This window comes from Oncorhynchus kisutch, linkage group LG8 (assembly GCF_002021735.2).
Source record: "Oncorhynchus kisutch isolate 150728-3 linkage group LG8, Okis_V2, whole genome shotgun sequence".
Lineage (NCBI taxonomy): Eukaryota > Metazoa > Chordata > Actinopteri > Salmoniformes > Salmonidae > Oncorhynchus > Oncorhynchus kisutch.
The window spans coordinates 7,486,938-7,503,814 of record NC_034181.2 but is presented as its reverse complement, the minus strand read 5'-3'; the positions used below and the strand labels follow the sequence as shown (position 1 = coordinate 7,503,814).

The 16,877-nt window shown below is 43.5% G+C and overlaps 1 protein-coding gene across 1 annotated transcript in view; it reads left to right on the top strand.

Moving 5' to 3' along the window:
- The window catches only part of LOC109884593 (extracellular matrix protein FRAS1), a gene marked incomplete in the record, with an annotated part of 348,159 nt that overhangs the window by 227,011 nt on the left and 104,271 nt on the right, over positions 1–16,877 (top strand). Inside the window, 9 exon segments of the mRNA XM_031829488.1 lie at positions 1,923–1,988; positions 1,991–2,068; positions 8,098–8,244; positions 8,626–8,772; positions 11,577–11,717; positions 12,917–13,057; positions 14,203–14,343; positions 16,391–16,496; positions 16,594–16,758. Of these exon segments, the coding sequence (XP_031685348.1) occupies positions 1,923–1,988; positions 1,991–2,068; positions 8,098–8,244; positions 8,626–8,772; positions 11,577–11,717; positions 12,917–13,057; positions 14,203–14,343; positions 16,391–16,496; positions 16,594–16,758 (1,132 nt within the window).

Here is a 16,877-nt window from a genome sequence, read left to right as displayed (position 1 = left end):
TCTCTCTCTCTGTCTCTCTCTCGTCCTTCAACCCTCTATCTTCTTTCTATATTCTCTCTCTCCCCTCTCTTCTCCAGCCTCTCACGTCTCTCTATCTCGATCTCGTCTATCCCCCCCCTCTTCTATCTTTCTCTCCTCTGGTACTCTCTGTCTTCTCTCTCTGCTACCCTCTCTCTTGGTTCTACTCCATCTCGATAAGATCGATAGCTTCAGACTGGCTCAAAGTTTATTTTTCCCCAGACACCAAGTCAGCAGTCAGTCAGCCAGCCAGTTAGCCAGCTAGCCAGTCAGCCAGCCAGCTAGCCAGTCACATCATTAGATAAAGAGGTATTCTTTATCATCTATGTCTTTGGGTTACCATGATAGAGGTGATAGTGGTGCCCGTGGTGACAGGGGTGATAGTGGAGATAGTGGTGGTAGGGGTGATAGTGGTGATATGAGTGATAGTGGTGGTAGGGGTGACATGAATGATAGTAGTGATATGAGTGATAGGGGTGATAGTGGTGATATGAGTGATAGTGGTGATTGGGGTGATTAGGGTGATATGGGTGATTGGGGGTGACATGGTTGATGGTGGTGGTAGGGGGTGATATGAGGGATATGGGTGATATGGGTAATAGTGGTGATATGGGTGATAGTGCTGATAGGGGTGATAGTGGTGATAGGGGTGATAGTGGTGATAGGGGTGATATGTTGATATTGTTGATGGGGGTGATAGTGGTGATAGTGGTGATATGAGTGATAGTGGTGATTGGGGGTGATTAGGGTGATATGGGTGATTGGGGTGACAGGGGTGATGGTGATATGGGTGATATGGGTAATAGTGGTGATGGGAGTGATATGGATGATAGTGGTGATATGGGTGATAGTGGTGATTGGGTGATATGGGTGATGGGGGTGGTGGGGGGGTGATAGTGGTGATATGGGTGATAGGGGTGATATGGGTGATAGTGGTGATAGTGGTGATGTGGGTGATAGTGGTGATAGGGGTGATATGGGTGATAGTGGTGATATGGGTGCTAGTGGATATAGTGGTGATGGGGGTGATAGTGGAGATCGTGGTTATGGGGGTGATAGTGGTGATATGGGTGATATGGGTGATAGTGGTGATATGGGTGCTAGTGGATATAGTGGTGATGGGGGTGATAGTGGTGATATGGGTGATATGGGTGATAGGGGTGGTAGTGGTGATATGGGTGATATGGGTGATAGTGTTGATAGGGGTGGTAGTGGTGATATGGGTGATATGGGTGATAGGGGTGATATGGGTGATAGTGGTGATATGGGTGATATGGGTTGATAGTGATGATAGTGGTGATAGGAGTATGAAGGTATGATAAAGCCCTATTGTGCTGTAGAAGGTGGTGTAGTCCTAGCTAGACTCAGGAGTAAGGTGGTATAGTCCTAGCTAGACTCAGGAGTAAGGTGGTTGTAGTCCTAGCTAGACTCAGGAGTAAGGTGGTGTAGTCCTAGCTAGACTCAGGAGTAAGGTGGTGTAGTCCTAGCTAGACTCAGGAGTAAGGTGGTGGTAGTCCTAGCTAGACTCAGGAGTAAGGTGGTATAGTCCTAGCTAGACTCAGGAGTAAGGTGGTGTAGTCCTAGCTAGACTCAGGAGTAAGGTGGTGTAGTCCTAGCTAGACTCAGGAGTAAGGTGGTATAGTCCTAGCTAGACTCAGGAGTAAGGTGGTATAGTCCTAGCTAGACTCAGGAGTAAGGTGGTATAGTCCTAGCTAGACTCAGGAGTAAGGTGGTGTAGTCCTAGCTAGACTCAGGTCTGAAGTCTGTGTCGTGTTTTTAACACTAATCGGTATCATCAATCCAATATCATGAATATACAATGTAAACAGCCCTAACCTTGCGGGACTCCTTTTGTAAGCTGCTGTGGTGTGACCTTTGCCCTCTCTGTTCCCCGAATGCAACAGTGATTGCCTGCGCTGGCAGCGGACCTACCAACAGGGCGTGGGCAGTTGTGTGTCTGTGGTGTAAGGCGTCAGGACCCTGTTGCTAGGAGAACACTGTGCCACCCACTGTCCTCTCGGCCACTACCCCTGGCACGGGGCCTGCAAGAGTAAGTTATACACGCAAGCATGCGAACAGACACACACACATATAATGAATGTTTGTAATCACTACACACCTAGGCCAGAGGGATTGAGAGGGAAAGGGAGAGAAAGAGAGAGGGGGAGGGAGTTGGGAGGAAAGGAGGGGGAAGAGGGAGGGAGTTGGGAGAGAGAGAGGGTGAGCGGAGAGATGGGATGAGAGAGAGAGATGGGATGAGAGAGAGTGAGAGGAGAGAGAGAGAGATGGGACATGAGAGAGAGAGATGGGATTGAAGAGAGAGAGAGAGAGAGAGAGATGGATGAGAGAGAGAGAGAGAGATGGGATTGAGAGAGAGAGATGGGATGAGAGAGAGAGAGAAAGAGAGATGGGATGAGAGAGATGGGATGAGAGAGAGAGAAGAGAGATGGGGATGAGAGAGAGAGAGGAGAGAGAGAGAGAGAGAGAGAGATGGGATGAGAGAGAGAGAGAGAGATGGGATGAGAGAGAGAGAGATGGGATGAGAGAGAGAGAGAGATGGGATGAGAGGAGAGAGAGATGGGATGAGAGAGAGAGAGAGAGAGAGAGAGAGAGAGATGGGATGAGAGAGAGAGAGAGATGGGATGAGAGCGAGAGATGGGTTGTTTGTCACGTCCTGACCTTAGTTCCTTTTTTATGCCTCTATTTTAGTCTGGTCAGGGCGTGAGTTGGGGTGGTCAGGGCGTGAGTTGGGGTGGTCAGGGTGTGAGTTGGCGGTGGTCAGGGCGTGAGTTGGGGTGGGCATTCTATGTTTTTGTTCTATGTTTTCTATTTCTATGTGTTTGGCCTGGTATGGTTCCCAATCAGAGGCAGCTGTCGATCGTTGTCTCTGATTGAGAACCATACTTAGGCAGCCTGTTTCCCAACTATGATTTGTGGGTAGTTGTTTTCTGTGTCTGTGTTTTACCATACAGAACTGTTTCGGGTTTTCATTTATTTCTCTTGTTCTTTTGTATTTAATGTTCTCGGTATATTTCATTAAAATATGAACACTTACCACGCTGCGCGTCGGTCCGATCTTTCCTCCTCCTCCTCAGAAGAGGAGTAGTATTCTGTCAATAGGAGATTTGTCTCTGGGTGAAGAGCAGTCGCTACACCACAAGGTATATTCATGTACCATGGAACATGTGTTAACAAGGGAAGGACTTGTCAGAGGAGAATACAGATGCTCTGTGTTGTCAGACAGAAACACCAAAGACGATAGAGGAAGTCGAGAACAATTATATTAACAAAGATGGTTTAGTGTGAAGATGTGAACAAACTGCCTCTCCAATAGAAATCCCAAATCACACCTGTCAGCTCATGATGTATTGGTTTTTATTTAACCTAGAAAAGGCTGGTGTTAGGTTCTATTTAACTTGGAAACGGCTGGTGTTAGGTTGTATTTAACCTAGAAAAGGCTGGTGTTAGGTTCTATTTAACCTAGAAAAGGCTGGTGTTAGGTTCTATTTAACCTAGAAAAGGCTGGTGTTAGGTTCTATTTAACCTAGAAAAGGCTGGTGTTAGGTTCTATTTAACCTAGAAAAGGCTGGTGTTAGGTTCTATTTAACCTAGAAAAGGCTGGTGTTAGGTTCTATTTAACCTAGAAAAGGCTGGTGTTAGGTTCTATTTAACTTGGAAACGGCTGGTGTTAGGTTCTATTTATATTTAACCTAGAAAAGGCTGGTGTTAGGTTCTATTTAACCTAGAAAAGGCTGGTGTTAGGTTCTATTTAACTTGGAAACGGCTGGTGTTAGGTTCTATTTCACTTGGAAATGGCTGGTGTTAGGTTCTATTTAACTTGGAAAAGGCTGGTGTTAGGTTCTATTTAACCTAGAAAAGGCTGGTGCTAGGTTCTATTTAACCTAGAAAAGGCTGGTGTTAGGTTCTATTTAACCTAGAAAAGGCTGGTGTTAGGTTCTATTTAACCTAGAAAAGGCTGGTGTTAGGTTCTATTTAACCTAGAAAAGGCTGGTGTTAGGTTCTATTTAACCTAGAAAAGGCTGGTGTTAGGTTCTATTTAACCTAGAAATGGCTGGTGTTAGGTTCTATTTAACCTAGAAAAGGCTGGTGTTAGGTTCTATTTAACCTAGAAAAGGCTGGTGTTAGGTTCTATTTAACCTAGAAAAGGCTGGTGTTAGGTTCTATTTAACCTAGAAAAGGCTGGTGTTAGGTTGTATTTAACTTGGAAAAGGCTGGTGTTAGGTTCTATTTAACTTGGAAAAGGCTGGTGTTAGGTTCTATTTAACTTGGAAAAGGCTGATGTTAGGTTCTATTTAACCTAGAAAAGGCTGGTGTTAGGTTCTATTTAACCTAGAAAAGGCTGGTGTTAGGTTCTATTTAACTTGGAAAAGGCTGGTGTTAGGTTCTATTTAACCTAGAAAAGGCTGGTTTTAGGTTCTATTTAACCTAGAAACGGCTGGTGTTAGGTTCTATTTAACCTAGAAAAGGCTGGTGTTAGGTTCTATTTAACTTGGAAAAGGCTGGTGTTAGGTTCTATTTAACTTGGAAACGGCTGGTGTTAGGTTCTATTTAACCTAGAAAAGGCTGGTGTTAGGTTCTATTTAACCTAGAAAACGCTGGTGTTATGTTCTATTTAACTTGGAAAAGGCTGGTGTTAGGTTCTATTTAACTTGGAAAAGGCTGGTGTTAGGTTCTATTTAACTTGGAAAAGGCTGGTGTTAGGTTCTATTTAACTTGGAAACGGCTGGTGTTAGGTTCTATTTAACCTAGAAAAGGCTGGTGTTAGGTTCTATTTAACCTAGAAAAGGCTGGTGTTAGGTTCTATTTAACTTGGAAACGGCTGGTGTTAGGTTCTATTTAACTTGGAAAAGGCTGGTGTTAGGTTCTATTTAACTTGGAAAAGGCTGGTGTTAGGTTCTATTTAACTTGGAAAGGCTGGTGTTAGGTTCTATTTAACTTGGAAACGGCTGGTGTTAGGTTCTATTTAACCTAGAAAAGGCTGGTGTTAGGTTCTATTTAACTAGAAAGGCTGGTGTTAGGTTCTATTTAACTTGGAAACGGCTGGTGTTAGGTTCTATTTAACTTGGAAACGGCTGGTGTTAGGTTCTATTTAACTTGGAAACGGCTGGTGTTAGGTTCTATTTAACTTGGAAACGGCTGGTGTTAGGTTCTATTTAACTTGGAAACGGCTGGTGTTAGGTTCTATTTAACTTGGAAACGGCTGGTGTTAGGTTCTATTTAACTTGGAAACGGCTGGTGTTAGGTTCTATTTAACTTGGAAACGGCTGGTGTTAGGTTCTATTTAACTTGGAAACGGCTGGTGTTAGGTTCTATTTAACTTGGAAACGGCTGGTGTTAGGTTCTATTTAACTTGGAAACGGCTGGTGTTAGGTTCTATTTAACTTGGAAACGGCTGGTGTTAGGTTCTATTTAACTTGGAAAAGGCTGGTGTTAGGTTCTATTTAACCTAGAAACGGCTGGTGTTAGGTTCTATTTAACCTAGAAAAGGCTGGTTTTAGGTTCTATTTAACCTAGAAACGGCTGGTGTTAGGTTGTATTTAACTTGGAAACGGCTGGTGTTAGGTTCTATTTAACTTGGAAACGGCTGGTTTTAGGTTCTATTTAACCTAGAAAAGGCTGGTGTTAGGTTCTATTTAACTTGGAAACGGCTGGTTTTAGGTTCTATTTAACCTAGAAAAGGCTGGTGTTAGGTTCTATTTAACTTGGAAACGGCTGGTGTTAGGTTCTATTTAACTTGGAAACGGCTGGTGTTAGGTTCTATTTAACTTGGAAACGGCTGGTGTTAGGTTCTATTTAACTTGGAAAAGGCTGGTGTTAGGTTCTATTTAACTTGGAAACGGCTGGTGTTAGGTTCTATTTAACCTAGAAAAGGCTGGTGTTAGGTTCTATTTAACCTAGAAAAGGCTGGTGTTAGGTTCTATTTAACTTGGAAACGGCTGGTGTTAGGTTCTATTTAACTTGGAAACGGCTGGTGTTAGGTTCTATTTAACTTGGAAACGGCTGGTGTTAGGTTCTATTTAACTTGGAAACGGCTGGTGTTAGGTTCTATTTAACTTGGAAACGGCTGGTGTTAGGTTCTATTTAACTTGGAAACGGCTGGTGTTAGGTTCTATTTAACTTGGAAACGGCTGGTGTTAGGTTCTATTTAACTTGGAAACGGCTGGTGTTAGGTTCTATTTAACTTGGAAACGGCTGGTGTTAGGTTCTATTTAACTTGGAAACGGCTGGTGTTAGGTTCTATTTAACTTGGAAACGGCTGGTGTTAGGTTCTATTTAACTTGGAAAAGGCTGGTGTTAGGTTCTATTTAACCTAGAAACGGCTGGTGTTAGGTTCTATTTAACCTAGAAAAGGCTGGTTTTAGGTTCTATTTAACCTAGAAACGGCTGGTGTTAGGTTGTATTTAACTTGGAAACGGCTGGTGTTAGGTTCTATTTAACTTGGAAACGGCTGGTTTTAGGTTCTATTTAACCTAGAAAAGGCTGGTGTTAGGTTCTATTTAACTTGGAAACGGCTGGTTTTAGGTTCTATTTAACCTAGAAAAGGCTGATGTTAGGTTCTATTTAACTTGGAAACGGCTGGTGTTAGGTTCTATTTAACTTGGAAACGGCTGGTGTTATTTTCTATTTAACTTGGAAACGGCTGGTGTTAGGTTCTATTTAACTTGGAAACGGCTGGTGTTAGGTTCTATTTAACTTGGAAACGGCTGGTGTTAGGTTCTATTTAACTTGGAAACGGCTGGTGTTAGGTTCTATTTAACTTGGAAAAGGCTGGTGTTAGGTTCTATTTAACTTGGAAACGGCTGGTGTTAGGTTCTATTTAACCTAGAAAAGGCTGGTGTTAGGTTCTATTTAACCTAGAAAAGGCTGGTGTTAGGTTCTATTTAACTTGGAAACGGCTGGTGTTAGGTTCTATTTAACTTGGAAACGGCTGGTGTTAGGTTCTATTTAACTTGGAAACGGCTGGTGTTAGGTTCTATTTAACTTGGAAACGGCTGGTGTTAGGTTCTATTTAACTTGGAAACGGCTGGTGTTAGGTTCTATTTAACTTGGAAACGGCTGGTGTTAGGTTCTATTTAACTTGGAAACGGCTGGTGTTAGGTTCTATTTAACTTGGAAACGGCTGGTGTTAGGTTCTATTTAACTTGGAAACGGCTGGTGTTAGGTTCTATTTAACTTGGAAACGGCTGGTGTTAGGTTCTATTTAACTTGGAAACGGCTGGTGTTAGGTTCTATTTAACTTGGAAAAGGCTGGTGTTAGGTTCTATTTAACCTAGAAACGGCTGGTGTTAGGTTCTATTTAACCTAGAAAAGGCTGGTTTTAGGTTCTATTTAACCTAGAAACGGCTGGTGTTAGGTTGTATTTAACTTGGAAACGGCTGGTGTTAGGTTCTATTTAACTTGGAAACGGCTGGTTTTAGGTTCTATTTAACCTAGAAAAGGCTGGTGTTAGGTTCTATTTAACTTGGAAACGGCTGGTTTTAGGTTCTATTTAACCTAGAAAAGGCTGATGTTAGGTTCTATTTAACTTGGAAACGGCTGGTGTTAGGTTCTATTTAACTTGGAAACGGCTGGTGTTATTTTCTATTTAACTTGGAAACGGCTGGTGTTAGGTTCTATTTAACTTGGAAACGGCTGGTGTTAGGTTCTATTTAACCTAGAAAATGCTGGTGTTAGGTTCTATTTAACCTAGAAAATGCTGGTGTTAGGTTCTATTTAACCTAGAAACGGCTGGTGTTAGGTTCTATTTAACTTGGAAACGGCTGGTTTTAGGTTCTATCTGTGTATACTGTTTATGCATTTCATTGTTCTGTAAAACTCTCAGAAATCCCAAAATGATACACATTTGTCTACACGGTTTATAGAGGCCTGTCTTGAGAAAGAGCTGAAACGTCAACAATAAACAGGCTTCACTTACATCCCATCTTCTTGTTTTTCTGCGTGGTTTTATTCCTGCCAATACATTGAATCATTACATTTAATTCCAGTCCTTTGCTTAGTTTATGTTTAAGCTCATTTGTTGCTTGTTAATTCAGTCACATTCCTGTTTATTTCTCCCAGGATGCCATGCTTCCTGTGAGGGCTGCAGTGGGGAGGGGCCTCTGTCCTGTACTTCCTGTCCTGCCCCCAACTTTCTGTTGACCTCAGGGCTGTGTGCCCCCACCTGCCCGCTGGGTTACTATGCCGAAGGAGACAGACGCTGCAGAGGTAAAGAAGTGCTTTCTGCCTCCACCCAGGTTTTACAGACCTGTAGACTACATTTACCAGGCTAACATTGTTTATTGCCACTGTGTCCTGCTGGGGTTTTTCCATATGGACCCTGTCTCTTCATCTCCATCTTTAACAGGTTTTACAGACCTGTAGACTACATTTACCAGGCTAACATTGTTTATTGCCACTGTGTCCTGCTGGAGTTTTTGCATATGGTCCCTTTCTCTTCATCTCCATCTTTAACAGGTTTTACAGAACTGTAGTCTACATTTACCAGGCTAACATTGTTTATTGCCACTGTTTCCTGCTGGGGTTTTTGCATATGGTCCCTGTCTCTTCATCTCCATCTTTAACAGCATGATATACGGTGTCTTTCAGCGTGTGGCAGCCAGTGTCTATCCTGTGAGACGGGAGGAGAGTGTACGTCGTGCCGTGACCCGGGCAAGGTTCTGATGTTCGGGGAGTGCCAGTACGACAGCTGTGCCCATCAGTACTACTTCAACACCACCATCCGCACTTGCAGAGGTACAGTAGAACTGACAGTAACCCTAACCTTAACCCCAGCCCATAGAGACAGAACAGTACGACAGCTGTGCCCATCAGTACTACCTCAGAGGTAGAGGTACAGTAGACCTACTGAACATCAGAGGTAGAGGTACAGTAGACCTACTGAACATCAGAGGTAGAGGTACAGTAGACCTACTGAACATCAGAGGTAGAGGTACAGTAGACCTACTGAACATCAGATGTAGAGGTACAGTAGACCTACTGAACATCAGAGGTAGAGGTACAGTAGACCTGCTGAACATCAGAGGTAGGAGGGTTATGCTTCAAATACATATTTTTTTTCTTCTCAATCCATCATTTCTAATCATCAAGGTATTAAAAAGCTCAAGGTAGACTACAGTATGTCTGGGTTAGTGGCACAATGCAGAAATCCTCACCTAAATTCAGACAACAACAACAGCAACAACAACAGCAACAACAACAACACCAACATAAACAACAACAACATAAACAACAACACCAACATAAACAACAACAGCAACAACATAAACAACAACAACATAAACAACAACACCAACATAATCAACAACAACATAAACAACAACAACACCAGCATAAACAACAATAACAACAACAACAATAACAACAGCACCAACATAAACAACAACAACATAAACAACAAAAACAGCAACAACATAAACAACAACAGCAACAACAACAACAACAGTGTTTTAGGAGGATATGACTGCTGTTTGCTAGCGGGCCTCAGCGGCTCCTTTATCTGTGGTGAAATAACGTAATCAGGTTTTTGTCAAGCAAAATCAGCTCCGCCCCTCAGGTATAAAAGCACTTCCCACTCTGCTGACAGAATTAGATAAGTACTACAGAGAGGGAGGGAGTTTATTTCCTACCATTCAGGGAGCCGTGAAGAGGTGTGTGTGTTTTGTGTGTGCATATGTGCTTAAGGGTGTGTGTGCATGTGTGTGTGTGTGCGTTTGCGTGCATGTGTGTGTGCACATGCATGAGTGAGTGTGTGTGTGAGTGTGCGCGTGCATGTGTGTGTGTGTGCATGTGTGTGTGTGTGTGTGTGTGTGTGTGTGTGTGTGTGTGTGTGTGTGTGTGTGTGTGTGTGTGTGTGTGTGTGTGTGTGTGTGTGTGTGTGTGTGTGTGTGTGTGTGTGTGCGTGTGTGTGTGTGAGCGGTGGCTGGATAGTATCTCAGCAGGTGTTTCAACACAGCAGCCAGTCAGTCAATAGAATCAACACTGTTTATCCCCTGAGCTAGTTACACACACACACCCAACCTTGCTACCTGGAAGATCCCCTGAACCCTGGGTAAACCTGGCAAGGTAGAGAGACTGTGCAGCGTTAGCTGGGGCAGTTGTTGTTGTCGTTGTTATTGTTATTTTTGTTATTGATGTTGCTCTGTCAGTCTGGGATGTAATAGGATGATGAGGGAGGTGTGTGAAGAGAGAGAGATGTAATAGGATGATGAGGGAGGTGTGTGAAGAGAGAGAGAGAGAGAGAGAGAGAGAGAGAGAGAGAGAGATTCGCAGAGGTGTTGTTTTCGTTGAAGACTCCTGAGTTACAGTGTGTCAGCTGTCAGAACCGTCTGGCAGTGTACATGCATCCCCACTGCTCAGGCTTCAATAGGTGATGGTGTTGTGATGGGATTAGTCATTAGGACTTTGTCATCAGGACTTAGTCATCAGCATTTAGTCATCAGCATTTAGTCATCCGAACTTAGTCATCAGGATTTAGTCATCAGGACTTAGTCATCAGGATTTAGTCATCCGAACTTAGTCATCATGACTTAGTCATCAGGATTTAGTCATCAGGATTTAGTCATCAGGACTTAGTCATCAGGACTTAGTCATCAGGACTTAGTCATCAGGACTTAGTCATCAGGATTTAGTCATCAGGATTTAGTCATCAGGACGTAGTCATCAGGACTTAGTCATCAGGACTTAGTAATCAGGATTTAGTCATCAGAACTTAGTCATCAGGAGTTTAATAAGAATGTTTCTCAGGAGTCTGTTTTCACTTCCTCTTTTAGTCTGTCTCTCTGTCTCTGTCTCTGTCTCTCTCAATTCAATTCAAAGGGCTTTATTGGCATGGGAACACATGTTTACATTTCCAAAGCAAGTTAAATAGATAATAAACAAAAAGGGAAATAAGCAAGGAAAATAAACAATCAGAAAGTACATTTTTAAAGAATATAGACATTTCAAATGTAATGTTATTGGATGTATACAGTGCTGTAACAATGTGCAAATAGTTCAACCGATAAATGTACAATAGGTTGTTTTTACAATGGTGTTTCTGCTCCACTGGTTGCCCTTTTCTTGTGGGAACAGCTCACCAATCTTTCTGCTGTGGTGACACACTGTGTTATTTCACCTAATAGATATGGGAGTTTATCAAGATTGGATTTGTTTTCAAATTGTGGGCAGTGTGCACATAGCCTGTCTTCTCTTGAGAGCCAGGTCTGCCTACGGTGGCCTTCTCTCAATAGCAAGGCTGTGCTCACTGAGTCGGTCTCTCTCTTGCTCATTCTGACACTCTCTTTCTGTTAATCTGTTTCTGTCGATGTCTCTCTTTCTCTCCTTTCTCTTCTTTCCTAACCCTTCCCTCCCTCCCTCCCTCTCTCGCTCCCTGCCTCCCTCCCTCTCTCGCTCCCTGCCTCCCTCCCTCCCTCCCTTCCTCTCTCCCTCCCTTCCTCTCTCCCTCCCTTACTCTCTCCCTCCCTTCCTCTCTCCCTCCCTTCCTCTCTCCCTCCCTCCCTCTCTCCCTCTCTCCCTGCCTCCCTCCCTCCCTCCTCCAGAGTGTGATTGGAGCTGTAATGAATGTGAGGGTCCTCTGCGTACTGACTGTCTACAGTGCATGGAAGGACACGTTCTTCAGGATGGACTCTGCACCCAGGGCTGCTCCCCAGGGTCCTACCAGAAAGGGGAGAGATGCCTCAGTAAGTGCCTGAATAGAATGATCGTTTAACTTATTAAATCTTTCAGTGTTGTTGTCTGTTTTAAGTCAGTTTTACCTTCTAACCTGTGTTATGTTCTTTCTCATTGTCCCCTCTCTTATTCTGTCAATGTCCCCTCTTTCTCTATCTCTCGCTCTCTCTCAATTTCTCTGTCCCTTTTCTCTCTCTATCAATGTCTCTGTCCCCTCACTCTCTCTGTCAATGTCTCTGTCCCCTCGCTCTCTCTGTCAATGTCTCTGTCCCCTCGCTCTCTCTGTCAATGTCTCTGTCCCCTCGCTCTCTCTGTCAATGTCTCTGTCCCCTCACTCTCTCTGTCAATGTCTCTGTCCCCTCGCTCTCTGTCAATGTCTCTGTCCCTCGCTCTCTCTGTCAATGTCTCTGTCCCCTCGCTCTCTCTGTCAATGTCTCTGTCCCCTCGCTCTCTCTGTCAATGTCTCTGTCCCCTCGCTCTCTCTGTCAATGTCTCTGTCCCCTCGCTCTCTCTGTCAATGTCTCTGTCCCCTCGCTCTCTCTGTCAATGTCTCTGTCCCCTCGCTCTCTCTGTCAATGTCTCTGTCCCTCATGTCTCTGTCCCCTCGCTCTCTCTGTCAATGTCTCTGTCCCCTCGCTCTCTCTGTCAATGTCTCTGTCCCCTCGCTCTCTCTGTCAATGTCTCTGTCCCCTCGCTCTCTCTGTCAATGTCTCTGTCCCCTCGCTCTCTCTGTCAATGTCTCTGTCCCCTCGCTCTCTGTCAATGTCTCTGTCCCCTCGCTCTCTGTCAATGTCTCTGTCCCCTCGCTCTCTGTCAATGTCTCTGTCCCCTCGCTCTCTGTCAATGTCTCTGTCCCCTCGCTCTCTGTCAATGTCTCTGTCCCCTCGCTCTCTGTCACTGTCTCTGTCCCCTCGCTCTCTGTCAATGTCTCTGTCCCCTCACTCTCTCTGTCAATGTCTCTGTCCCCTCGCTCTCTCTGTCAATGTCTCTGTCCCCTCGCTCTCTCTGTCAATGTCTCTGTCCCCTCGCTCTCTCTGTCAATGTCTCTGTCCTCTCACTCTCTCTGTCAATGTCTCTGTCCCCTCACTCTCTCTGTCAATGTCTCTGTCCCCTCACTCTCTCTGTCAATGTCTCTGTCCCCTCTCTCTCTGTCAATGTCCATGTCCCCTCTCTCGGTCTCTCTCTCTCTCTCTTTCTCTCTGTGCGCCAGGTTGTGATGAACACTGTGAAGTGTGCCACGGGCCAGGCCAGTGTGGGCGATGCCAGACTCCTTATTCCACCCTGCAGGGCCACTGTGTGTTGGAGTGTGGGAGGACATTCTTCCTGGACTCCTCTCTGAAGCTATGTACACGTAAGACTACACAGTAAATCAAAGAGAGTTGAAATCACAGAGTAAAAACTAACTGGATTTGGATTGTGACTGAGTCACTTTAACTCTATTAAGAGTAACCAGAGACAGGGACGTAAAACCCTGTATCCACATATACGGGAGGGACATTAATTGTCCACTGTTGCAGGTATATTGTTTCGTTATTGTTTGTTTTAGTATCTGTGTTTAATCTGGTACATAGGCTATTTTTTAAATGTACTACTACACAATGATATAGAATATCCATTTTCCCTCAACTAATCTAATCTGTAAATGCTTGGATGTATTGCAACCGTTACCGAGGAGAAGGCTGTTCCTGTTTACATGATACTGTAGTCTTAACAATAGTTCTCTCCTCCCTACTCTGACATGCATTCTGATTATAAGTTGTGGGTGATGTAAAATTGCTGAACAATCCTCCCTCATAGATGGATACCAATAGAGATTGGATGTCATATTGCATGCAACCTTAAATGGGACCATATGAACCCCCAAATAGTGTTGAGTTTGACTCCGCAAGAGTTGAATTAACTCTTGCGATTATGTTGTGAGGGTAAACATTACTCAAAATAATTAACTCAAGAATACTGAACGACACTATAGAGAGTTAAAAAAAAAGAAATAACATAGTTATTTTCAATGAATACCGTACAGAATGAAACGCAGTAACTCAGAGTTAAATATCAACACTAAATTGAGCATATATACCACATATATATATAACTCTGTTGCCAGAGTGAGTTTGACTATTTTTAGACTGGGACCAAATGTTACTCTGTGGCAGAGTAACATTTTCTTCAATTAAGAGTTTACATTTTACTCCGTCATATTTTTTACCGTGTAATCATTCACTCTATGCAGCTCTGTTTAGGTTTATTCAAACAACTTATGCAGAGACATACATAAAACGTGATGTCATAATGATGTAAACGTAGAAAGATACACATAAGACTCTTCATTTAGAACAAACAGGGTTTTTCAGTCGTTTTTTGTTGTTGAAAGTGTTAGTTTTTTTCTAGTTTCAGCCCAGTTACATACAGACCCTATTGAGGCAGTCAATCATCATAACTGAGCTTCTGGTTAAGTCCTACACTTATTGTGTTGTTTCCTCTCTTCCTGTTACCCAGCATGCTCAGCTGACTGTGTGGAGTGTGAGGGGATGGGTCGCTGCACCGTGTGCAGACAAAACACTTACCTAAGAGATGGATACTGTACTCCAGACTGTGGACACGGTTTCTATAGTGACAAGAAGAGCAGGACTTGCCATGGTAAGCTCTGGTGTATACATGTAGAGGAAACAGGAGAGGACCTAGTGCCATGCCCTGGGGGACACCAGTAGACAGAACAGGAGAGGACCTAGTACCAAGCCCTGGGGGACACCAGTAGACAGAACAGGAGAGGACCTAGTACCATGCCCTGGGGGACACCAGTAGACAGAACCGGAGAGGACCTAGTACCAAGCCCTGGGGGATACCAGTGTTGTGTCTCTGACTGATTAAATTTCATGACATGCTATTTTATCAAATCAATTACCTAACATTGAATTGATTACGTGATTGAATTAAACCATGCAACAATTAAACCACTAATAACCTGGGGCACCACGGAAGCATTCATTTATATAGAGTGGTTATCTCCCGAATCCACTGTCTTAAAATCTGATAATCTTTTATAACAATATATCAATTATTAATCGTCACCTCGATCGGTCTCATTCGGATTATCGTAAATTATTGGTTATCTGCACAAACCCTAGCTTATAAATTGAATCATCAATACACAAATTGGCTTAATTATGTATCTACTGAAGACCTAAATAATCACACAAAATTACATATATATGTATATATACATAGGATAGATCAGACATCGATTACTAATCATGTCATGAAAAGCCCCTAGTGGGTTAACCCGATATGACGGCTGGTTACACAAAGGAAGGGGGTTGGGTTTGAATGAAAGAGCTGGAAGACTGAGGGACAAAGGGACTGAATCTTTATCAGACCTTGAGGCGGTATGCTACCATAAATACAGAATCTTATGCATTCTAATAACCGGCCATTCAGAAAAGGAAAAATATATATATTTACTCTGCGCTGCGCTTCGAAAGATGGGTCGAATATGGAAGACTGGTTTACCCAGCAGAAATCGCCATTGTCCTTTGAAGAATCTTTCTGGTCGAAGTGTTGTAGAGCAGATACGTTGAAGTACCCTGTCGTTCTTCAGAGATTGTCTGTCCTTTTCTAGGCCACGTACGTTTACAGCTGCAGCTGATAACTCGATGTCTAGGATGTATAACTTCTTTAGTGAATAATCATTTGTAGTTCATAACAAGTTGCCATACTCACCATACTGCTGTATTCTGGTCTAGTCGAAATTCTAGTTTGTTCTTCACCTTTGGCTGAGAAATCGTCCGGAAATTGTGGTCACGACAACCCTGAAAAATATTCCAAATTAGCTCCATAATATCGACAGAAACATGGCAAACGTTGTTTATAATCAATCCTCAAGGTGTTTTTCAAATATCTATTCGATAATATATCAACCGGGACAATTGGTTTCTCAGTAGAAGCGATTGGAATAATGGCTACCTCTGTATTTTACGCGAGAATTTCTCTGGGAGCATCAGGTGAGCACTTGCGCAATGAAGCCGCCTATGGGTATTCTTCAACATAAATGCGTAAAACTACGTCACAATGCTGTAGACACCTTGGGGAATACGTAGAAAGCGTAATCTGGTTAATAGGGCATTCACAGCTCAATAGGGACGCATCGGAACGCAGGGCTTTCAAAAGATGAGTCACTTCCGGATTGGATTTTTCTGGATCAGTTCTGTTATACTCACAGACAATATTTTTATAGTTTTGGAAACTTTAGAGTGTTTTCTATCCTAAGCTGTCAATTATATGCATATTCTAGCATCTTGTCCTGACAAAATATCCCGTTTAATTTGGGAACGTTATTTTTCCAAAAATGAAAATACTGCCCCCTAGTACCAACAGGTTAAGGGGACCTAGTACAGAGCCCTGGGGAACACCAATAGTGAGACATTAAAGATGACCTAGTACAGAGCCCTGGGGAACATGAGTAGTGATACATTAAAGAGGACATAGTACAGAGCCCTGGGGGACACCAATAATGTGACAGAACATTTATTCATTCATTGTAACCTTATCGTAGGACACTTGGGACTCTTATCTCCCTCTCTCCTTTTCTTCCTCCCTCTTCTACCATCCCTCTATTTCTTGCTCTTTCCCCCTCCCTCCCCCCTCCCTACCTCTTCCCTCTCCTTATTCATTTCCTCCCTCCATCCAGCTAACAGCCAGTCCCCAACCCTACATATCAGTAGCTCTCTGCTGGTACCAATTGGAGGGACTAAACCCCTGGACTCAACCATACTCTCTGCCCAGGATCAAGACAGGTAGGAGACTGAACTAAATTTACCCCACCCTTCTCTCTGCTAAAATTATGATTTGTGATATTTATCAAATGATTTTGATTGAATGTTGACCTGCCAGCCCTCCAGAGAGCTTGGTCTTCCAGCTGCTGCAGCCCCCTGCTACAGGCCGTATGGTTGTCCTAGAGGGGGGCAGGGAGATAGAGATGTCCCGAGACGACACCTTCTCCTGGGCACAGCTACAGAGCAGACAGGTCCGCTTCACTCACGACAAGGACCAGGCCAAGTGAGTATACTGAGAAAGAAATTTCTCTCCATCTCAATATATGTTTCTTCCTTTCTTTTTTCCTCTCTCTCTCTCTCTCTCTCTCTCTGTGTGTTTCTCTCTCTCTCTCTCTCTTTCTC